Here is a 24,900-nt window from a genome sequence, read left to right on the forward strand (position 1 = left end):
GAGGGGCTGTCGCTGGGCAACACGGACTTTCAACTCCCTCCAAAGATTTTCGATGGGGTTGAGATCTGGAGACTGTCTAGGCCACTCCAGGACCTTGAAATGCTTCTTACAAAGCCACTCCTTCGTTGTCCAGGCGGTGTGTTTGGGATCATTGTCATGCTGAAAGACCCAGCCACGTTTCATCTTCAATGCCCTTGCTGATGGAAGGAGGTTTTCACTCAAAATCTCACGATACATGGCCCCATTCATTCTTTCCTTTACACGGATCAGTCGTCCTGGTCCCTTTGCAGAAAAACAGCCCCAAAGCATGATGTTTCCACCCCCATGCTTCACAGTAGGTATGGTGTTCTTTGGATGCAACTCAACATTCTTTCTCCTCCAAACACGACAAGTTGAGTTTTTACCAAAAAGTTCTATTTTGGTTTCATCTGACCATATGACATTCTCCCAATCCTCTTCTGGATCATCCAAATGCTCTCTAGCAAACTTCAGACGGGCCTGGACATGTACTGGCTTAAGCAGGGGGACACGTCTGGCACTGCAGGATTTGAGTCCCTGGCGGCGTAGTGTGTTACTGATGGTAGCCTTTGTTACTTTGGTCCCAGCTCTCTGCAGGTCATTCACTAGGTCCCCCCGTGTGGTTCTGGGATTTTTGCTCACCGTTCTTGTGATCATTTTGACCCGACGGGGTGAGGTCTTGCGTGGAGCCCCAGATCGAGGGAGATTATCAGTGGTCTTGTATGTCTTCCATTTTCTAATAATTGCTCCCACAGTTGATTTCTTCACACCAAGCTGCTTACCTATTGCAGATTCAGTCTTCCCAGCCTGGTGCAGGTCTACAATTTTGTTTCTGGTGTCCTTTGACAGCTCTTTGGTCTTGGCCATAGTGGAGTTTGGAGTGTGACTGTTTGAGGTTGTGGACAGGTGTCTTTTATACTGATAAGTTCAAACAGGTGCCATTAATACAGGTAACGAGTGGAGGACAGAGGAGCCTCTTAAAGAAGAAGTTACAGGTCTGTGAGAGCCAGAAATCTTGCTTGTTTGTAGGTGACCAAATACTTATTTTACCGAGGAATTTACCAATTAATTCATTAAAAATCCTACAATGTGATTTCCTGGATTCTTTCCCCCCCATTCTGTCTCTCATAGTTGAAGTGTACCTATGATGAAAATTACAGGCCTCTCTCATCTTTTTAAGTGGGAGAACTTGCACAATTAGTGGCTGACTAAATACTTTTTTGCCCCACTGTACAACAAGATTGAGTGGAATAACTTATTTTATCCACATTCACTGGATTTTGAGAAACATTTTATTTTTTGCAAATTTAATAAATAAAAACTTTAATAATTTCTGCTAGAATGTAAACAAACCGGCAAAACAACAGTAGCAATTTGTGAAAAATGCGATAACTCTTGGGGGGGGGGGGGGGGGGCAGTTCTTACATCAAATACTTTTATTCCATATTTTGTTGCTTTTTTTTGTGTATTTTTTTGGGTTTTGTTTTCGAGTAGTTTTTATTTCATCCTCGGTTGGTTCAGCAACATGTGCCGCCATTTTGTTTTTCTCTACTCACAGTAGATGAGCTGATATCCTAGTCGTAGAGTAACCAATCAGAGTGTACAATTGCTCATATCCAGTGAACGTGAATAGAATAATAACCGATATTCTCAGTAACGTCCAAACAAAATAAAAAACAAAACAAAACACTTTACACTCATTTAAATTAAAATTCTTATAAATTAATGAATTTAACTGCAATTGTGTATAAAATTCAGTTTGCTGAAAATGTTACTGCATATCACTTCATTTATAATCTGCAATGCATCTGTAAATATATATATATATATATATATATATATATATATATATATATATATATGAGAATATCTTACTTTTTAATATTAGACACTCAATGCTGGAATGCTCATTGCTCTAGTGCTACATTAAACACCAAACCTGTCTGTCCCAACATTATCAGTGAGCGTCTGGGGAAAAGAATAAAGAAAATGAGCAGCAGCATCTTTTATGTGGAGAGCACATCAGTATTTTTTTTTATCCTTTTTAAATAACTGCAACTTGGGAGTCAGATACAAAAATCACCAAGCTGTATGTTGGCCACAAACCCACTTGAGCTTAGGTACGTGTCCGAGTTCAGACAGGGTGAAGACAGAGTGCCAGCTACACTGGCAGGCATATGCCCGAGAGCCTTTCTTCCTCTTCAGCTTCACTTGCAACTTGTTACAGTCCGGCATGTTGTTTCTACAAGGCACAATATAAAGAGTTGGAAGTACATGTGTGTACACACACACACACACACACCCCTCTGCAATTAAACCTGTGAACTTTCCATGCACATGATTCGATCATTAGAACAGACATTGAGATAATTAAGCCTAAAAGCAACAATGCCCAGTATATTTAAAGTGGTGAAAAATCTTTATCCAATCAATATACAAAGCAATGGGTCTTGTCAAAGCGTTTGTTAATTAAAAAATAAATGGGGATTAAAAAGATGAAAGCCCTTAGCTACTAGCAGTATGATAGCCATCAGCAGTGGGGTTATCTGAAACCACTTTCTACATCTCTCGCTCATTCGCTTGTTGTACTTACTGCAGCTGGTTCTGACAGAGTGGTTTATTCTTAAAAAGTACTGGATTTACAGTGACATTTTAAACCACAAACAGCAAGTCCACCGATTTACATTGTTGTGGTGCTATTTGCTTTCTCAGTGTAGCTTTTTAAACCAGCTATATACTTGAGGCATGTACAAAATACACCACCACAGCATTTTGTGTGGGTAAATATATCGGAAAAACCCTCTCCTTTGGCCCCTTTATTTAACAACTTGCTCTGCTTAAGTATGTCACTGCAAGAAATGTACAGTGGAATAATTACAGCTGTGATCGTGTCACAAAGAGATGCTGAAAATAAGACTTAGATGGTGAAAAAAAGGCAAAGCCTATGATAAGAAAATGTTACAGTCATGTTGGAAAATTCTCTCTCTCCGAGTTGCTGCCTTCTGTATTTTGATGTTTCCACGTCAAAAGGTATCCTTCCGTCACATTCACTTACTGTATTATAGCATACTTTTTTCTGCCTCATTTTCTTGATTTGTACAATGACACAAACACCCATTAAAGAATCCAAAATTCAGACAAAGATATAAAACAAAGGATAAAATATAGAAAACTGCTCTTTATCTGTCCTTAAAGCATATACGCAGAGCCATGGCCTCACTTTCGTTTATAAACGCCTTGAGACCTCAAGAATGGCACAGGAATAGTTTTAAGTGCTAACAATAAATCTAATATAGTAATTTTTACAATTAAAGTGATTCATATAGGTAGCGGTCTGAGTGAATGACCTTGACATCTGTAACGTCATAGCAGGAAGTCTATCGGTCCCATCGCCATTTCCGCTATACTAAAACACGGAGCTGACTGCATCTCCAATCCTCCATTTTGAGCTAATTTATCACCATGCCACATAGATGTGTTTTTGGCCGGTGCAGCAACACGACAGAAGGTGGATTTATGTTGCATTCACGGCCCAAGAATGTTCAAACTGCAAAGATTTGGACGCGTTTTGCGAGAAGTTCACGGGCACATTGGGCACCTATGAAGTGGTCTCTCCTCTGCTCTGTACATTTTACTGAAGACTCGTACGAGACCTCTGATCTGTTGAGGAGCATTGGCTATAAGCCCATATTGAAAGAGAGTGCAGTATCAACAATTAAAGAAAAATAAAATAAGAAAAGGAAAGTACTTATTTAATTTTTTTTAAAGTGAGTTCAGTTGCACCAGTTCTTCTGAAGCGTGATCTGAGGGTTGTTGCTAAAACCTGGGACGGGACATATTGCTCGGGCAGTGACCTCCCTGCAGTTGTTGCTAAAACTGGTGACATTCCGTTCCGTCCCAGGTTTTAGTAATTGCCTGAGCCGAGCAGTAATGGCGGAATATGCAGTATGGAGAGAATGAGTGGAGCAGCCGTCTTATTTCTAAACTGGATATCGCTGCCATCTTGCCCTTACGTGGAAGAAGTGAATGAACGGAGAATTGAACGAACAACTGAAAGTCAGACTGTTTCAAAACAATCGGCCACAAGAACACAGACGGGTAAGCTCCGACTCTCATTTGGATATAACAACAAAAACACATCGTTTACCTGCATTTAGATGAATACATGTAACTTGTATTGTGTATTTAAAGGTCATAGGTAAGGGTCGGAGGTGAAACGTAGAATATCAACTTTATTGTCTAGAAGAGCGACCCAAAAAGCGAATTCAATCTTCCTGGTGTTTAATTTGCACCCTAAAATTGAATAAAAAAGTTAAAATATACCGTTTTGCCCAATTTCCGAAGGTTTATTTACATCTCACTTATGCGCACTTTCACCACCAGGGGGCGTCGTGAAGTCATTTAAGCCAAACGGACTGGGAGCAGCTCTGTTTACTTGCGACCCGAGCACACGTGTACGGACTTTGGTCGTGAGAGGTTGTGTAAAATGTCTGAAAGCGATCGGGATTTTGAAGCAGGAACTCTCCACATTGAATATCGAGAGGTGAAACCATATATGTATGAACCTGTGGCCGTTGCGAAGCGATCGGTGAATGTGGCTCACTGGTTTGACCGTGCGGCCTCGGAATCGGACAGCGACTCGGCCGACTCTGATCGCGGTGACCCTCAACAAGACTCGTGCCCAAACGATTTATCCTGGTAGTTATGATAAATTCCTACTTTCGTCATAATACTAAATAAGAGCCCTTTTGAAGAATAATTAAACCGCCTCCCTAGTGGATAAAGGTAACGATTACTGGACAGTGCGCCGGTAGGCCACATTAGCCTGCCATCCGCGGCATTATACTATTTATAGCCTACTCTGAGCGAGGAAATATCCCTTTGTCTCATTTCCACAATGATTGTACAGGATCCCTCAGGATTCTTGACTTGCCAATTGCAAGCAAAAGTAAAAATGTTTACCTCCAATCTTCTCCTTTTTGCTTGAGCGTTGCTGCTCCGTTTCTTCTTTGACTGCTTGATTTTGTTTCATGCGCACAATCCACTCTCTCCGCCTCTTCTCCTCTTCCGGAAAAAGCCAACCCTCTGGCTTCACGCGCACAATCCACTCTCTCCGCCTCGTCTCCTCTTCCGGAAAATGCCAACCCACTCGTTCCACCTCTTCTCTTTCAGAAAAAGCCAACCCACTCGCTCCGCCTCTTCTCTTTCAGATAAAGCCAACCCACTCGCTCCGCCTCTTCTCCTCTTCCGGAAAAAGCCAACCCACTTGCTCCGCCTCTTCTCCTCTTTCAGAAAAAGCCAACGCTCTCGCTCTGCCTCTTCTCCTCTTCTGGAAAAAGCCAATCCACTCTCTCCATCTCTTCTCCTCTCTCAGAAAAAGGTAAAAACTTCTTCCTGAACCGGTTCCGTTGTTACAGTTCACTGTACAACAATAAGGCATGTTTTTTTTTTTTTTAAGAAATTCCTGAACGCACGTCTGCACTCAAGCCGAACAGCAATGCAAGTAAACGGAAGTGGACTCAACTCAAGCGGTTTGTTTGTCTTGAATGACGTCACGCGCCGAGTGGTCACGAAAATCGCCGCGATCCGCACTAACTTATTTTAATTAGTACTTATTAACAATACTTCTTGGGACCAGAAGAAAATTACAGAGGGTTTAACATATAAAGTTTCAAATGTGTATAAATTGAAAACCGTTGCCTATGAGCTTTAATTTACCGGTATAAGATTATTTAATTTGCTTCAGAATGTGATTGTCTCAGTTCATCTGATTATTTAATTAGTCTTTTACGTTTTATCAGTGAAAATGCACGCATGTACATGTATGTTGCATAAGTTATAAACACCTATCCTGTTTTAAAGGAACAGTCCACCGTATTTCCATAATGAAATATGCTTTTACCTGAATTGAGACGAGCTGCTCCGTACCTATCCGAGCTTTGCGCGACCTCCCAGTTAGTCAGACGCAGTCAGACGCGCTGTCACTCCTGTTAGCAATGTAGCTAGGCTCAGTATGACCAACGGTATTTTTTGGGGCTGTAGTTAGATGCGACCAAACTCTTCCACGTTTTTCCTGTTTACATAGGTTTATATGACCAGTGATATGAAACAAGTTCAGTTACACAAATTGAAACGTGGCGATTTTCTATGCTATGGAAAGTCCGCACTATAATGACAAGTGTACTAACACCTTCTGCGCGCTTCGGCAGCGCATTGATACGGAGCTCAGATATCAATGCGCTGCTGAAGCGCGCAGAAGGTGTTAGTACGCCTGTCATTATAGTGCGGACTTTCCATAGCATAGAAAATCGCTACGTTTCAATTTGTGTAACTGAACTTGTTTCATATCACTGGTCATATAAACCTATGTAAACAGGAAAAACGCGGAAGAGTTTGGTCGCATCTAACTACAGCCCCAAAAAATACCGTTGGCCATGCTGAGCCTAGCTACATTGCTAACAGGAGTAACAGCGCGTCTGACTGACTGGGAGGTCGCGCAAAGCTCGGAGAGGTACGAAGCAGCTCGTCTCAATTCAGGTAAGAGCATATTTCATTATGGAAATACGGTGGACTGTTCCTTTAATGAGAGTCAACCCACAATCAGTGAAGTCAAATCAATCTTAGTTGAGCGAGTCGGTAACGGTATTTCTTACTTTCACTATAAATTTTTATTTATATGACTTTGGTCTATAGCTGTAAAAGGCCTCGGCCTTAAAACCGGTTACCGCTGTGACGTCACGTGCTCAGGGCTGGCTGGCTCAGCGGGGCAGCTCAAATGCCAACTTTGCGGTCGATTTTAACTCTCAAAAATTTTTTTTTTTTTATTCCCATTTATGTAGCATACAAGCGTCAAGGATGGAGATACTATCCACTCAGAAATGTATTTAAAAATAAAGGTTCTGCGTATCTGCTTTAAGCACTTCAGCATGCACCATGACTGCCATCTCCTGGCTAAAATGCACGGCCCAATACTACACCACCATACCTGAAAAACAGATAGTCACAGGAAGAGTCCCACTCCTGATCATCAAACATGACGACATGAAAATCGCAAGATGTACATCTCAGTTGGTCACAAGCCCTACAAAATAGGTTACACAAAAAATATATTTGTTCCTTGTCAAATTAATCCACAGATCTAGCATAAACTTTGCATGCATTCTAAGAGTGCAAGTTCAGGAACAAATCTTTTCTGAATGCAGATTTCCAGAAACATTCGTAATAAATAATAGGAGTAGCATTAGACAGTCATCTCAAAGTTCAATTAATGGTTGTAACAACTCTACATGCTCAGTCGTGGCATATATTTTGTTACATTTCTATTAAACAACACTGTATCAGAAGCACAGATTACAAAAAGGTCATAACGGAATAAAACCCGTAGTCTGTCTCTCATAAGCAGAGTATGGCCTAGAAGACGTTACTGTAACACTCACCTTTGTGTAACACTTGTTCCTACACCACTTACGATAGAGCTTCCACCCAAATACACAGGGCAACACCTGTTTACAAACACAGAAGCACAATTTATCTTCAGTAGTATTAGGCCAATACAGTATACACAATACAGTACATGCATAATAACTACAATCCACTTACTTCTTTAAAGCTGTTTGAGAACAAGACTCCATAGCACAAGCCTTTGATGGAACAGGTCTCTGTGAATATGGGCAAAGAAAACGTTAGAAAAGTGTGCGGGGGAAAAGCTGATGTTCAAGTTAACCTGCATGCACTAAAAACCTTAATATACTCACGTGTGAACTGGAGGCTGGATAATCATCATCATCATCATCATCATCATCATCTAGTATTTCCTGAAGCATAGCCTCGATGTTATTGTCAATTACTTCAACTTCAGGTGGATTTGAAATGCTGGCAATAATTGAACACTTTAGTGTTTCACAAAAAAACAAACAAACATACATACATTTGGTGGTCACTTTATGAGACTTTGCTACCTTGCCGATATCTGCATTTATTGGCCATTTTAACAAATTCACCTACTATGACATGCATCCTTTGTAGATATACACATATTCAATGTAGCCCATCTACTTGTCAGTCACTCGTGATGAGAGATCACCACAGACCAGATAAAATGTGTGGTTGACCATTCTCACTTCACCTCGGACACTTGTACAGCAGCTGCATCTTAGCAGGCGTTGCAGTGGGACATGTATCCAAGGCCCTGCAGTGCTGCTCTGACTTTTAGACATTTCAGCGTCACTGCTGATTTGAGGGCCTGCCAGCCTTCTGTGGTCAAAAACTTACATTGATGCAACAACAGTCCACAGGTTCACAACGCTGGTCCTACACATTTTATATTTTGGTCCGGCACATAAAGTAATTCCCTGCAACTTAGGAAAGATCGTTATTTAGCTGAGTAGTTGGATCAGGTGTTCTAGAGCAGGGAACGCAATACAGGGCAAGGGGTATTCACAGACAAGCGTTGGCAACCTGTGGAATAGATGATGAGTATAAGAGTATGGGGGGGGGGGGGGGGGGGACTATAGTCTCTGTAGATGCGAGTGATACACACACACCACTACCATGCCAGTGTAACTGCTGTGTTAAAAATGGTCCAAAACACAAATAATAATACCTGGTATGTCTATAGACCCTTTTCAGTCACGTGACCTTCGTAAATGCGACCGCCATTTTGGACATGTAGTGGACTTCGGCTCGAATCAGTTTGAATGCGAGGAAGGCGACAAACGAAAAACATAAAAGAAAAAGGAGCGAGATGCAGAAAACACCTTCACTATCCAGCGACGTAGGGCATTTACAGGGCGAGCAGAGGGAGAGGTATTTGCAAAAATTGAGGTTAGCAGGCTTCGAGAACGACGTTTACCTGCTTCCACCAGGATTGTTCACTGACGTACGGAAGTACACGAAGCCCTCGTCTTTACCTGACTTCGGCCCACATGATCTGTATACCTATGTCGTTAAAAACCCATCGCCATACACATACACGCCAACGTCCGAGGTTCCGGAGTGCGCTCCGGCTTGCTCCAGGAGTGCTCCGGCCGAGGTTACGGAGCGCGCTTCGGCTTGCTCCAGGAGTGCTCCGGCCGAGGTTGCCCTCAAATTAAGCAGCGCGCTCCGGCTTGCTCCGGAGCAAGCCGGAGCGCGCTGCTTAATTTGAGGGCAACCTCGGCCGGAGTGTGCTCCGGAACCTCGGCCGGAGCACTCCGGGAGCAAGCCGGCGCGCGCTGCTTAATTTGAGGGAGAGCAAGCTGGAGCGCGCTCCGGAACCTCGGACGTTGGCTCCGGCAGCTATTTACACTGGATCCGGTGTAAATAGCTGCCGGATCATAATTACAGTAAACTAGTAAATCCAGTAAAGGAAAAACTTGAGACTGAAAGGTTTTAACAGTCATCCAAATGACTGAACGTAAACATTGCTACAGTAACATACCAGCTACTTGTTGACATTAGCTAGTCAACAATAGCTACTACAGAAGAACAAAGAGGTTACAATGGGTTATTTTAGCCTATTTGGTTACACACTCGCCGCCACAGAATGTTAACAGCAATGTAATGCCTTTTCTGGCTAATTTTATTCGTCTTACCTCCAACAAAGTGGTCACTACACAAGCGCTGGTATGCCGAGGGCTGCCAATCTGTTAATGGCCGCTATCCATCTTCTCCGTCGGGATCCGATAAAATGATAACCCTTGCCTTGTTTGTTGATGGTTACTACATCCAGGTGCACAACAATATAGTGGCATGATGGAAGTCTTGCTGAAAGTAAAAACTTTCTTTGCTGCCGTTCCTCAATGTTGGCTGTGGTAAACTACCGGTAGTACACGTCCAAAATGGCGGCTGCGTTTGTTGTGACGTCACGTGAAAAGGGTCCATATTAACCTCATCTTCAGGTGTTTTACACTGGGGACTAAACCACCGGATACCTAGCCCCATCACTGAATTGAAGAAGCCTTGATTTAGTCACATGAACACTCAAGCACAGTGAAATTCCTCCTCTACACTTAACCCATCTGAAGCAGTGAACACATGCGCGCGCACACACGCACACAGAGCGGTGGGCAGCTATGCTACAGCGCCCGGGGTTAGATGCCTTGCTCAAGGGTACTTCACCCATGATACAGAGGGAGAGAAAAGTGATGTTCATTCACTCAACATCTCCCACATTTTTCCTGCTGGTCCGGGGAATCGAACCAGTGACGCTTTGGGCCCAAGGCTGCTTCTCTAACCTTCAGGCATGGAACCAAGTTTGATCATCATTTTTCATTCTAAGACACCAATAACAGTATAATTTATCAGTTTTTAGAGTGAAGGATCAGAAATTATTTAGCCCACAGCCATATACTGATTGGTGGCCATTTTGCTGTGACTGCTAACATGCTGAACATCTAACATTCTTCAAGTGGTCTTGCCCAATCATTGAATTTAACCAAGTTTGATCATAATTTTATCTTCCAAGACAGCAATAAGAGTCATTTATGAGAGCTTTTAGAGTTAAGTATCACAAAAATTATGTAAAATGTTGACTGGCAGCCATATTGCCGTCACCGTGAGTATCTAACCATAGGAAGCCCAAACTGTGTTTCTGTGAGTAAAAAAATTTTAAATGTAAAATAATAAGTCAAATTAAAAAAATCCAGTCAAAAAACTGCAAGTTTAAACTTTCCTTTATAAAAGCTCTGCTGTCTTTAAATCAAGAATGATCACTCAGACACACATTTGATCAACTTTACTCACATTTAAAACATGGGGTAAACCATATGAAGATGGGGCAAATAAGTATTTGATACACTGCCGATTTTGCAAGTTTTCCCACTTACAAAGAATGGAGAGGTCTGTAATTTTTATCGTAGGTACACTTCAACTGTGAGAGACAGAATCTTAAAAAAAAAAAAATTCAGAAAATCACATTGTATGATTTTTAAATAATTAATTTGCATTTTACTGCATGAAACAAGTATTTGATACAATAGAAAAACAGAACTTAATATTTGGTACAGAAACCTTTGTTTACAATTACAGAGGTCAGACGTTTCCTGTAGTTCTTGACCAGGTTTGCGCACACTGCAGCAGGGATTTTGGCCCACTCCTCCATACAGATCTTCTCCAGATCTTTCAGGTTTCAGGGCTGTCGCTGGGCAACACAGAGTTTCAGCTCCCTCCAAAGATTTTCTATTGGGTTCAGGTCTGGAGACTGGCTAGGCCACTCCAGGACCTTGAAATGCTTCTTACAGAGCCACTCCTTAGTTGCCCTGGCTGTGTGTTTCGGGTCATCGTCATGCTGGAAGACCAAGCCACGACCCATCTTCAATGCTCTTACTGAGGAAAGGAGGTTGTTGCCCAAAATCTCATGATACATGGCCCCGTCCATCCTCCTCTCAATACGGTGCAGTCGTCCTGTCCCCTTTGCAGAAAAGCACCCCTAAAGTATGATGTTTCCACCCCCATGCTTCACGGTTGGGATGGTTTTTTTGGGGTTGTACTCATCCTTCTTCTTCCTCCAAACATGGCGAGTGGAGTTTATACCAAAAAGCTCTATTTTGGTCTCATCTGACCACATGACCTTCTCCCATGCCTCCTCTGGATCATCCAGATGGTCATTGGCAAACTTCAGACGGGCCTGGACGTGTGCTGGCTTGAGCAGGGGGACCTTGCACGTGCTGCAGGATTTTAATCCATGACGGCGTAGTGTGTTACTAATGGTAATCTTTGAGACTGTGGTCCCAGCTCTCTTCAGGTCATTGACCAGGTCCTCCCATGTAGTTCTGGGCTGATCCCTCACCTTTCTCATGATCATTGGTACCCCACGAGGCGAGATCTTGCATGGAGCCCCAGGCCGAGGGAGATTGACAGTCAGCTTGAGTTTCTTCCATTTTCTAATAATTGTGCCAACAGTTGTTGCCTTCTCACCAAGCTGCTTCTCTACTCTCCTGTAGCCCATCCCAGCCTTGTGCAGGTCTACAGTTTTGTCCCTGGTGTCCTTAGACAGCTCTTTGGTCTTGCCCATGGTGGAGAGGTTGGAGTCTGATTGATAGTGTGTGTGGACAGGTGTCTTTGTACAGGTAACGAGTTCAAACCGGTGCAATTAATACAGGTAATGAGTGGAGAATAGGAGGGCTTCTTAAAGAAAAACTAACAGGCCTGTGAGAGCCAGAATTCTTGCCGGTTGGTAGGTGATCAAATACTTATTTCATGCAATAAAATGCAAATTAATTATTTAAAAAGCATACAATGTGATTTTCTGGATTTTTTTAGATTGTCTCTTACAGTTGAAGTGTACCTACGATAAAAATTACAGACCTCCCCATTCTTTGTAAATGGGAAAACTTGCAAAATCGGCAGTGTATCAAATACTTATTTTCCCCACTGTACATTTAAACATGGAGCAAATACATTTAAACACCGGCTAAACCATATGAAGATGAGGCAAATACACTTAAAGCTCATAGGCAACGGTTTTCAATTTATGCACATTTGAAACTTTATACATGTTAAACCCTCCTGTAATTTTCTTCTGGTCCCAAGAAGTATTGTTCTCATCTCATTATCTGTAGCTGCTTTATCCTGTTCTACAGGGTCGCAGGCAAGCTGGAGCCTATCCCAGCTGACTACGGGCGAAAGGCGGGGTACACCCTGGACAAGTCGCCAGGTCATCACAGGGCAGAAGTATTATTAATAAGTAATAATTAAAATAAGTTAGCGCGGATCACGGCGAATTTCTGTCGGCAATTTTCGTGACCACTCGGCACGTGACGTCATTCAAGCCAAACAAACCGCTTGAGTTGAGTCCACTTCCATTTACTTGCATTGCCGTTTGGCTTGAGTGCAGACGTGTGTTCAGGAATTTCCAAAGAAAAACCATGCCTTATTATTGCGCAGTGAACTGTAACAACGGGACCGATTCAGGAAGAAGCTTTTACCTTTTTCCGAGAGAGAAGAGGCAGAGAGAGTGGATTGGCTTTTTCTGGAAGAGAAGAGGTGGAGTGAGAGGGTTGGCTTTTTCCCAAAAAAGGAGAAGAGGCGGAGCGAGTAGGTTGGTTTTTTCCCCAAAAAGGAGAAGAGGCGGAGCGAGAGGGTTGGCTTTTTCCGAAAGAGGAGACAAAGCAGAGAGAGTGGATTGTGCGCGTGAAACCAGAGGGTTGGCTTTTTTCCGGAAGAGGAGAAGAGGCGGAGAGAGTGAATTGTGCACGTGAAACAAAATCAAGCAGTCAAAGAAGAAACGGAGCAGAAACGCTCAAGCAAAAAGGAGAAGATTGGAGGTAAACATTTTTATTTTTGCTTGCAATTGACAAGTCAAGAATCCTGAGGGATCCTGTACAATCATTGTGGAAATGAGACAAAGGGATATTTCCTCGCTCAGAGTAGGCTATAAATAGTATAATGCCGTGGATGGCAGGCTAATGTGGCCTACCGGCGCACTGTCCAGTAATCGTTACCTTTATCCACTAGGGAGGCGGTTTAATTATTCTTCAAAAGGGCTCTTATTTAGTATTACGACGAAAGTAGGAATTTATCATAACTACCAGGATAAATCGTTTGGGCGCGAGTCTTGTTGAGGGTCACCGCGATCAGAGTCGGCCGAGTCGCTGTCCGATTCCGAGGCCGCACGGTCAAACCAGTGAGCCACATTCACCGATCGCTTCGCAACGGCCACAGGTTCATACATATATGGTTTCACCTCTCGATATTCAATGTGGAGAGTTCCTGCTTCAAAATCCCGATCGCTTTCAGACATTTTACACAACCTCTCACGACCAAAGTCCGTACACGTGTGCTCGGGTCGCGAGTAAACACAGAGCTGCTCCCAGTCCGTTTGGCTTAAATGACGTCACGACGCCCCCTGGTGGTGAAAGTGCGCATAAGTGAGATGTAAACAAACCTTCGGAAATTGGGCAAAACAGTATATTTTAACCGTTTTATTCAATTTTAGGGCGCAAATTAAACACCAGGAAGATTGAATTCGCTGTTTGGGTGGCTCTTCTAGACAATAAAGTTGATATTCTACGTTTCACCTCCGACTGTTGCCTTTAACCTTTAAACATGGAGCTAAACCACCGGATATTAAAGGCAGGTGTAATGTTACCTGGCTGTAGCGCTCGTGAGCTAACAAACTATTCAGAATCTCGATATAATAACAGCATGTCGCTAAACAGCTAGGTTTGGAAACATCTACAGCAAATGAAGAACCTTCATCATATATTATTACATTCAGTCAGGAAGCTACAGGTCTCGGTTATGTGTTTATCCATCTGTATTTACCTCAAGACTTTACCAAACTAACATTAATAATCCGCACTTGCAGTCATTTTCTGTACCTGTGCACGGAGTCATTATTGCTGTCCTGCTCGGCTTTTAAAGTGCACGGAGACAGAGAAATCTCCCGACAAAACTTTGCTTCCACCTCCTCTAATAAAGCGTCTAAACTGTCCGCCATGTTTAGGGTTGTGTTTCAATCCTTCAGTGTGTTCACTCCATTCGAGTGACGTCCGACTCGTGAATGAATCGCTCTTCTTCTTCTAAGTGAAATGGCGGATTAGACACTACTCGGTGTATTACCGCCACCTACAGGATAATTATGTCCACTACTAGACCATCAGTCTCATATTCTGGCAAAAAGGCCAGAGGATTTTAAAAATCTAATTAGGCATGAAGTTACTTTTGGATCCTTCACTTGCAGCAGAGCAGGGAGGGTAATATTGGTGGGACATGGCGATTCATTTCCGCCAGTTCGTTCATGTCGGTCAGTTCAGCAAAGAAATTCGTTCGTTCAGTTCGTTCACTCGTTCATTTTGATGACGTCACACCAAAGCGGCACAACAATGGCTGTCGTCCGAAGTTTAGTTCATCTTGAGTGAACGAGAGGCGGCAGAGGTGCCATCCACAATAGATTTTCTCAGTGTGCTTGAGAAAAAGATGGAAGAAAAACATTATCCTAGCATTATCTGAAAAAGGCTACATAAACAATTGCTATGCGCCCAGCCCAGTATGGCAGCAGGCAGGCTGGCTGCTGGCTGTTCGTTCGTTCGCGAACTGCTGAGCTCGTTCGCTGTGAACTGAAATGTATTGCTGAGTGAGAGCTCTAAATTGTAAACTAAAGACCTGGCATGTGTCAACGCTCTGATAATAGGGCTCAGATAGCCCTTAAAGAAGTAAAGTGGCGCTGCTCTGCACAGATCAAAATGCAAGTTGGACGCCCTTCTGCTACTGAACAGATCCTGCTGATTCGCCAACGACCGAGATTCAGCGACCGCCCTGCTGCCAGCGAGCAGAGACTGCTGATTCGCGAACGACCGAGAACGAGAGGCAGCGCGAACTAGTTCTAGTCGTTCACTTCGAAGACTCGTTCAAAAAGAACGGTTCGTTCGTGAACGACACACCACTAGAGGGTAATAGTGGTAACACCCAAGCTGGATAGGTCAGTTATCAGTGTACCCTTTTCAGTCACGTGACCTTCGTAAACGCGACCACCATTTTGGACATGTAGCGGACTTCGGCTCGAATTGGTTTGAATGCGAGGAAGGCGACAAACGGAGAACATACAAGAAAAAGGAGCGAGATGCAGAAAACACCTTCGCTATCCAGCGACGTAGGGCATTTACAGGGCGAGCAGAGGGAGAAATAACAACAGTAACGACACATTAGCAACGCCGTACAGAAATAACGGTTTATGGCACAGACCCTTTCGGTTCTCGCTCATCTAGCTGCTACATGACTGCTTAGACTGCAACAATAATACCTAACACACATTTAAGTATCCGTCGTAAAGACGTGAAACTTGTCGAGTGACGAGTGTGTTCATTGATAAGCTAACATAATCTAAAAGTAGACATACCATCACACTGCCCTGGCGCTGTGTACAGTTTACCTTCTATGGTTTGTGCACTCACTATTTGCCATTACTTTCTCCAACCGTTGTTACAGATTACAGGGAACGGCCTGGATTTAAGAGACAAATACATGTTCCTCTTGTTTTGAACACTTATTTGTAGGGCTGGGAATCGATCCGGATTTCCTGGATCGATTCGATTTCGATTCATTAGGTCACGATCCGATTCGAGCCACGATTCGATCCGATTCGATTCGATATCGATTCATATACATACTGCTGTATTGTCACTTTAAAACTTTTAAATAAAAACTGACCCTATTGACAAACAGCTCCATGTCTGTTTGTGCTTGTATCTGTGTATGTGTAAGAGGGACACACAGAGAGACAAGAGTTCAAGTTTGAAAGAAAGCTTATTTATTTTGGAATGAAACATATCCAGGTTTTATTTGAAGTCTAAATCAAAATTATGACATTTGGTGGCCCTCTTTTAGTTAAATAACATACCCAGGTCTGGGTTTCTGACCACAAAAAAAATAGCTCATCAGTCAAGAAATTATGTTTGACTGATAAGTCTCAGAGTGTAACAAACTATGACATTTGGTGGCCCTCTTCTAGTTAAATAACATACCCAGGTCTGGGTTTCTGAACACACAAAAAAATAGCTCATCAGTCAAGAAATTACTGTCTCGCTTAGATGTTTTCGGCTGGGCAAGACGTAGCGTGGCTCTAACCTCTTTACTAGTAGCCTAAACCCAGCATTTTCGACTACGCTGTAGGGGCAGAGGTCTTTACAAATAAAGATCCCGACTCCCTCTGTAAGGCTCATAGCACGCTTAGACTGTGGGGGAAATTTCACACCAAATGCATTTTCAAGTGCCGCCTGCTTCGCGTCAGGTTTAGCACTAGCTGTCTCGGGGTGGTGCCTGGATAAATGGTTTCTTTAGATTGGTGGTATTGCCCAGATATTTTACTTCTATTTGGCACAACTTGCAAACTGCATTCGTTTTGTCCAGTTCGTCTCTGTCCTCATACCGTTTGAAGCCGAAGTGTTTCCACACATCCGACTTCATCCCCGGCGGTGTTTTTAACCGGGCAGCTTCGTCCATCTTCTTGTTTTCTTTATAAGTTTCGTTTTACCGGCACCCGCTTTTATAGTGCTCCTTGCGCGTTCGAGAAAATAGTGTTATAGGCACCTGGAAGAAATCGATTCACATGTTGTTGGATCGATATCGTGTTTTTTTCGCGTGAATCGATATCGAATCATGGATCGATTTTTTTGACCACAGCTCTACTTATTTGTAGGCAGTGCTTAATTTGTAAAGTGGGAGGTCCCGGAGCGCAGAGGATGAGCGGCTCCGGTGCGGAAAAAAAAGGGGGGGGGGGGGGGGGGGGCGCGGCGCTGCGCTTCTGGGCATGTTTTGTAATAACACTGCAAATTAAGTTCATCTGCAGATATTTTGTGGATGTTGTTTCATGAGAGAAATCACCAACAAGACAGATATCAAAATCAGACATTAGCACTAAATAAACTTGCATTTTTTTATTTAATTATTATTATTATTATTATTATTATTTTTTGTTACATAGTCAAGAGAGGTGTCGGATCACTGGATTCAGTGTAAATAGGTGCCGGAGCGCGCTCCGGCTTGCTCCCCCTCAAATTAAGCGCTGTTTGTAGGACACTGCCTCTGATCTGTCCTACAGTCTACCAACAGCAAAGGAACACAACGCTAGCTAATGTCGTTAGCTAATAGCTACTACAGAAGAACAAAGAGGTTACAATGGGTTATTTTAACCTATTTGGTTACACACTCGCCACCACAGAATGTTAACAGCAATGTAATGCCTTTTCTGGCTAATTTTATTCGTCTTACCTCCAACAAAGTGGTCACTACACAAGCGCTGGTATGCCGCTATCCATCTTCTCTGTCGGTCAGCATCTACCGGGATCCGATAAAATGATAACCCTTGCCTTGTTTGTTGATGGTTACTACATCCAGGTGCACAACAATATAGTGGGATGATGGAAGTCTTGCTGAAAATAAACACTTTCTTTGCTGCCATTCCTCAATGCTGGCTGTGGTAAACTACTGGTAGTACATGTCCAAAATGGCGGCCGCATTTGTCGTGACGTCACGTGAAAAGGGTCCATACATCTTGCATTCTAATAAACTGTGTAAAACTGTCTCAGGAACTTTGCAAACATCGCATAATCCATCCCTATGTTTATGAATCAGATGTAAATTTGAATTTAAGGCACAGTGCCCCAATCTGAGACGGGACAATGCGACTTGCTCAGACCTATTCCCAGATATAATGCTTTGTGAGCAGACTGACGGTTGGATTGCATACAAATGCCTACCCTTTACATCCCTATCCCATTGGTATTGCCACGTTCGAATAACCCCCTCCATCAACTTACTCCTTAATTCTGTTCTCCCTGGTCTAATTGGGGCAGAAATTGAGTCTTTTTTTAAGGATTCTTTTGCAAGTTTGTCTGCCACCTCATTCCCTTCAATGCCTATATGGGCAGGAACCCATAGAAAAGATACTTCACAACCCAATTTATGTAACTCATTCACACTCATCAGAATGTCCATAATTAGATCAGGCCTAGCGTTTGAAGAATGGACTCTTAAGCACTGCAGGACTGAAGAAGAGTCAGAGCATATCACTACACTGTTAGGTCTCACTTCCATTACCCACTGCAGGGCTTTTATAATGGCCACAGATTCTGCCGTGAAGACAGCAATGTTGTCACTGAGCCTGTACCCATTTTGGACATTTAGCTGTGGGATGTAAAAAGCACAGCTTACCTTCCCTGAATCTGGGTCTTTGGATCCGTCTGTGTATATTTGCAGACATGAGTTCCAGTTAAGCCGAATATACTCTACTGCGGACTCACTACAAAATTCCACCTCATCATTGTGTTTATATTCATGCAACCTAAAATCAACTAGAAATGAGGGAAGCAGCCAAACCGGGATTGGGCCCCAATAAGAGCTCTTCACTGGGACCATTTCAAGTAGATTACAGTCTTTGGCCCATTGCATACACTGCTTGATAAAAGGCTGGCTCCTTACCTGCTCAGTAGCAAATTCATAACAATCCGTAGAAATCGAGCTTGCAGGGCAGATGCTAGATTTCTCCCTGAGTCTATTCCAGTAATGAACTGAAAGCTGGATTCTTCTTATTTTTAATGGCTTCTCTCCTGTTTCAATAAGAAGAGCAGAAGTGGGACTTCCGGTTGCGCGATGTGGTGTTAAGACGTGTGAGCCTGAGCTCCGATACTTTCCAGTTTATAACTTAACGAAAGTGCCTTTACCTTTCACGCCTCTTACATTAGGAGTGATATTGGAATATACTAGTACTTTACAGCTATTTGCAGGACAAAGAGTAATGCGCAAGATGAGGAAAACCAGTGGAAGAACAACGCTGTCCCCGACTGACAAATCTGCTGCTAGCAACATGGCGGATAGTCCTCCGCTAACCACTGAGACACTGGTTGTGGAGCTTGAAAAACTCCGAAAAACAATGACTGACGAACTGACTACTCTGTTGAGCAGCTCGTTGGAGTCTGTGCGTTCTTCTGTGGAGTCGATAGAGTCTACGCTAGTTACTCAGGCTGGTACAATCAGGGAAATGGAGTCTACCCTAACTGACCATAGCGACCGCGTTACGCAGCTCGAGCATGATATGTGCGTGCTTCAATCAATGGTGGAAACATTAATGGAGGAGAATGCTGCGCTCCAAACTAAGGTGGAAGATTTGGAATCTAGATCTAGGCGTCAAAACCTCCGTGTCCTGGGACTACCGGAGGGTACCGAGGGGAAGGACTGCAGAGACTTTATGGCCAAATTGTTCCATACCCTGCTGGGCGGGCTGTTGTTTGAACTACCTGTATTGGATCGCGCTCACAGGAGCTTACAGAATCAGCCCAACAAACGAGCAGCCCCGCGCGCTCTGATTGTTAGGTTTCATAGATTCCTTGAAAAGGAAACGGTGCTGAAGTGGGCAAAAGCGCACAAAGATATTTCATACGAGGGCCACCGAATCAGAATTTTCGAGGATTTCAGCGCAACAGTGGCGAAGAAGCGCTCAGCCTTTAACGATGTCAAAGGGCTCCTCTACAAAAAAGGCGTCAAGTTTGGCATGATCTACCCAGCCCGTCTCCGTCTCACTTACAGGAACAGAGTACACACCTTCGACTCCCCTGCGGACGCAGAGGCATTCTACAAGCGACACATCTCAACCACTGACCGTATACAGCCACTGGTTCCAATTACGGAGGACTCATCTGCCGCGGACCCGTCCGATTAAGCAACGCGCTGACCGCAGGTGATAGCCAGCCTTTGGCTGGCTGGTTTATTTGTTAAGAAAGAACATTTAGGGGCTGAATGTTTACCCTGACATAGTGAACTGCAAAAGACTTTTCAGTTTTTCTCCCCTTTTGTGTTCTTATAATTTTTTAGCAGTCATTTTTCTCTTTGACGCTTAGTTTACTATGTGATCCAGAGGGGTTTATTTTTACTCAGATATCTGGGTTAAAGCAACTGGTGCTGGCAACACTGCACTCTTTGAGGTCGCCATTTAGTGGCTATCTTGCTGTTTGCTTTTCAATGACGTGTTCTCTCTCCTTACAGCTCCATTTATTTCCTCACTTATTGATTATTTGCTGGTTCAATGTATAATGCCTTTTTAGTTCAGGAGCAGGATTAACACAACACAATTAATCGGATGCATGTTTACCATTTCTGGCTACTCGCCGCTCTGGCGGACGAGCTTCAGAATCATTTGTCTGTTATGTTTACTGTTTCAATTTTGGGGTTGTGGGGGTTGGGGTTTTTTTTCTCTTAGGCCAATTGTCTCTTTTTTGTGTAATTTTTCCTTCTTGTTTTTCTTTCTCTTTTATTTATTTTTTTACCTTCCTTTTAACTTTGTGTCACGAATCCCCATTTTTACTTAAATTGTCTCTGATACAGCTCCCATATGATTCATGTAGAACTAATTATCTCCAAGACTTGATATAGATGTCAACTTCCTCTACAATGCAAGGTGGGTCGAATAGGCACCCCATTAACATAGTTACCTGGAATGTACGTGGGTTAGGTGGGCCAATTAAACGATGTAAAGTTCTCTCACACTTAAAGAGCCTTTCTACTGGTATAGCTTTTTTGCAGGAGACGCACTTACGCAGGGAAGATCAGGTGAGACTACGCAAACCTTGGGTTGGTCAGATTTTTCACTCCAATTTTAATAGTAAATCCAGAGGCGTGGCTATTTTAATTCATAAAAGAATCCAGTTTTCTCCTGACCAGATACACTCTGATCCCTGTGGCCGTTATATTATAGTTTCTGGCTTGCTCTTTAAAACTCCTGTGGTTTTAGCGAACTTGTACGCACCAAACTGGGATTGCCCAAATTTCATGTCCACTGTTTTTTCTCATTTACCAAATTTGGATACTCATCAGCTAATCCTGGGTGGAGACTTTAACTGTGTCACTAACCCTGCTATTGACTGCTCTCAGTCTAAAACAGTAACACCATCAGCTATGTCTAAGGCGTTAAAAACTTTCATGGAACAAATTGGATGTGTTGACCCCTGGCGCTTTTTCCATCCCAGCGCGAAGGATTTCTCCTACTATTCTCCTGTTCATAAGGTTTACTCACGTATTGACTATTTTTTTATTGATAAATCTCTTCTACCTCTTGTTGGTACTACACAATACTCCGCCATTGTAATTTCTGACCACGCCCCCCACATTCTAGACCTGTGTTTACCATTAAGTTCCCTCAGTCATAAAGGTGGTTGGAGGCTTAATTCCAGCTTGCTTGCTGATTCTGATTTTTGTGATTATGTTTCTACAAACATTAATTTTTTCTTAGATACTAATAGATCTGAGCATGTATCGCCATCACTCTTATGGGAAACATTAAAAGCCTTCATTAGAGGGAGTATTATATCTTTTAGTTCTAATTTAGCTAAAAATAGAAGATTGAAGCAGCAAGAATTAACAGATGCCATTCTAAATATAGATAGGCAACAGGCATTATCAATTAATCCTGATTTAACTGCCAAGCGTTTACAATTGCAGACTGAGTTTGACCTATTATCCACTGGGAAAGCAGAATACCTATTGCAGCGCACAAGAGCCACATATTATGAGCATGGGGATAGAGCTGGCCGCCTTTTAGCCTCACAGTTGAGACACGAATATGCTTCACGTTTTATTTCACAGATTTATGACACTTCTCATAATCTGACTACAGACCCCGCCTCCATAAATTCCGCCTTTTCCTCTTTCTATTCTACTCTTTACCAATCAGAACCTCCTTCTAATAGCTTTTCCATGGACTCATTTCTAGATAACTTAGAATTTCCAACTTTAAGTGAGGATATGTCGGGAAGTTTAGATGAACCCCTTAAGTTAGAAGAAATCACCTCCTGCATAGCCCAAATGCGGAGTAACAAAGCCCCTGGCCCAGATGGCTATCCAGTGGAGTTTTTTAAGAAGTTTTCTATTCAACTAGCCCCTTTACTACTGGATGTTTATAATGACTCATTGGAGCAGGGAATTTTACCTCCAACTCTCAATCAGGCTTTGATTTCCCTTATATTAAAGAAAGACAAGGACCCAAATCTATGCGGCAGCTACAGACCCATCAGTCTTCTTAACAACTATGTTAAAATTCTGGCAAAGGTGCTAGCACGTAGACTGGAGACATGTCTCCCTAAAATTATTTCAGAAGACCAAACAGGTTTTATCCTGGGCCGTCAACTATCATTTAGTGTACGCAGACTCTTGAACGTGGTTTTATCTCCTTCTGCATCTCCAACCCCTGAGCTGGTCATTTCCCTTGACGCAGAAAAAGCATTTGATCGCGTAGAATTTAATTACTTATTTTCTGTATTGCACAGGTTTGGAACTAAATTCATTTCTTGGATTCGTCTTCTGTACTCTGCCCCAACTGCTAGTGTTAAAACCAACTCTGATATATCTCCTGCCTTCCCTCTAACACGTGGCACACGTCAGGGGTGTCCCTTGTCACCTTTATTATTTGCAATAGCCATAGAACCACTTTCAATTGCCTTGAGAACTTCCCCACTATTCTCTGGTATTATTAGAGGAGGCCTTGAACATACAGTCTCGCTCTATGCCGATGATTTATTGTTATATGTGTGTGACCCTCTTAACTGCACTGAGAAAATAGTGGATTTACTTAAGACATTTGGAACATTCTCAGGTTATAAATTGAACATTGATAAGAGTCTCTGTTTTCCTGTCAATCAATCTGCTAAATTAATCCCTCCAGGTACACTACCCTTTCAGTTATCCCCTAATAGCTTTAAATATTTAGGCGTCAATATCTCTCATTCACTTAGCTCTCTTCATAAAAACAATTTCATAAAACTTGTTGAGAATATAAAAGCAGATCTTCAGAGATGGCATGCTTTACCCCTTTCACTTGTTGGCCGAATTGAGACAATTAAAATGAATGTGTTACCCCGTATCTTATTTCTGTTTCAGACACTCCCTCTTTTTCTTCCGAAATCTTTTTTTAAGTCACTGGACAGAAGTGTGTCCTCTTTTATTTGGAATGGCAAGATCCCCAGGATTCAGAAAAGAATGTTAGAGAGACCCAAGCTGGTTGGGGGTTTTGCTCCACCAAACATGCTGTTATACTATTGGGCCGCTAACATTCAAATGCTTAAGAAATGGTGTCATTACCCAGACATTAACTGGTGTGTAATAGAAGCAAACTCTTGCATTACATCTTCACTACCAGCCTTGCTTTTTGGTCCTCTCTCTATACGCCCTTCTCAACACACTAATAATCCTTTGGTGCGTTCCTCCTTAAAAATCTGGAAGCAGTTTAGAAATCACTTTGGTTTAAAAGCTCCATCTGGCCTTCTTCCCATCTGCAACAATCACTTGTTCTTACCTTCCAGTACAGATAAGACCTTTATGCTGTGGAGAAATATGGGCCTGGTCTCTTTCAATGACCTATATTCAGTTAATTCTTTTGTAAGCTTTGCTGACCTGGTCAAAAACCGTGGTGTCTCAAATCAAGGTCTTTTTAGATATTTTCAATTAAGAGACTTTGCAAAAACTCATTTCACTTCCTTCCCTACATTGCCAGAAAAAACTCTGTTGGAAGACATTATGTACAATCCAGTTATAAACAGCCGCATTTCCTCAATACACAATCTCCTCCTCTCATCCCAGTTGTCTCCTCTGTTATGGCTTAAGGAGAATTGGGAAAAGGAACTTGGTCTTCCATTGGAAGATGTCTGGTGGATGGATGTCTTGGCCAGGATTAACACCACCTGTATTTGTGCACGAATGAGTCTTATTCAGTTCAAAGTGGTTTTCAGACTTCACTACACCAGGGCCAGGCTGAAAAAACTGTTCCCTGAAGCAGATGATCTCTGCATCAGGTGTTCTCACTCTCCAGCAGATCATACACTTTCTACACCTGTACCAAACTTAATGCTTTCTGGTTATCTTTCTTCACCACCCTTTCTGAAGTCCTGAATATTCCTATCTCCCCATGTCCTTTAATTGCAATTTTTGGTGTGTCCCCTGTTTTAGGGAAATTTAACAGTTACCAAGCTGATGTTATTGCATTTGCTGCACTAATAGCCAAACGTCAAATACTTCTTCACTGGAAGAGCCCTAAACCACCTGGCTCTTGTTCCTGGCTTGGAGAGCTTATGTCTTTCCTACACCTAGAGAAAATAAAGCATACTGTTAGAGGATCTTTGAGAACATTCTATAAAACGTGGGAGCCCCTCCTTTCCTATGATCTACTTAACATAAACCAACAATTAGACATTGAAGACTAGTGACACTCCCCCCCCCCTTTTTTTTTAATTTATTGTACATATTGTTTTAAATTGTTTGCTTTTTATTAGTAGTAGTATCATTATTTTATGTTTATTATTATTATTATTATTATTATTTATTTATTTTTCACTCTGCTTCATTTTAATGTCTTTGTTGTCTTTGTATATATGTATGTATCTTTATGGGTAGATATGCATCTACTAGTTCAGGCCGATTTGC

The 24,900-nt window shown here is 42.5% G+C and overlaps 1 protein-coding gene across 2 annotated transcripts; it reads right to left on the reverse strand.

The window, feature by feature from the left end:
• Positions 1 to 1,246: 1,246 nt before the first annotated feature.
• On the reverse strand, positions 1,247 to 14,486 carry cfap418 (cilia and flagella associated protein 418). Of its 2 annotated transcripts, XM_060922337.1 has the most exons (7): positions 14,319 to 14,486; positions 7,773 to 7,890; positions 7,618 to 7,676; positions 7,455 to 7,520; positions 7,004 to 7,099; positions 2,129 to 2,260; positions 1,247 to 1,986 (listed from the first exon to the last, which is right to left on the reverse strand). In XM_060922337.1, exons 1-7 carry the CDS (start codon positions 14,435 to 14,437, stop codon positions 1,926 to 1,928), a joined length of 651 nt encoding a protein of 216 aa, XP_060778320.1. In that variant the 5' UTR covers positions 14,438 to 14,486; the 3' UTR covers positions 1,247 to 1,925. The 2 variants fall into 2 exon arrangements, with proteins under 2 accessions (XP_060778320.1, XP_060778321.1); XM_060922338.1 differs by having other exon boundaries at positions 1,910 to 2,260.
• Between the last annotated feature and the right edge of the window lie 10,414 nt (positions 14,487 to 24,900).

The sequence above is a fragment of the Neoarius graeffei genome, chromosome 5, assembly GCF_027579695.1.
Source record: "Neoarius graeffei isolate fNeoGra1 chromosome 5, fNeoGra1.pri, whole genome shotgun sequence".
In the NCBI taxonomy this organism is placed as follows: Eukaryota; Metazoa; Chordata; class Actinopteri; order Siluriformes; family Ariidae; genus Neoarius; species Neoarius graeffei.

Bases quoted from the DNA above. Each gene is read 5' to 3' on its own strand.
- cfap418 (XM_060922337.1), bottom strand. From the start codon at position 14,437: ATGGCGGACAGTTTAGACGCTTTATTAGAGGAGGTGGAAGCAAAGTTT. The intron at 7,677-7,772 runs GTGAGTATATTA...CCATATTCACAG, and splicing joins ATCCAGCCTCCAGTTCACAC to AGACCTGTTCCATCAAAGGC. The intron at 2,261-7,003 runs GTATGGTGGTGT...TGTGCCTTGTAG, and splicing joins TGTGACTATCTGTTTTTCAG to AAACAACATGCCGGACTGTA.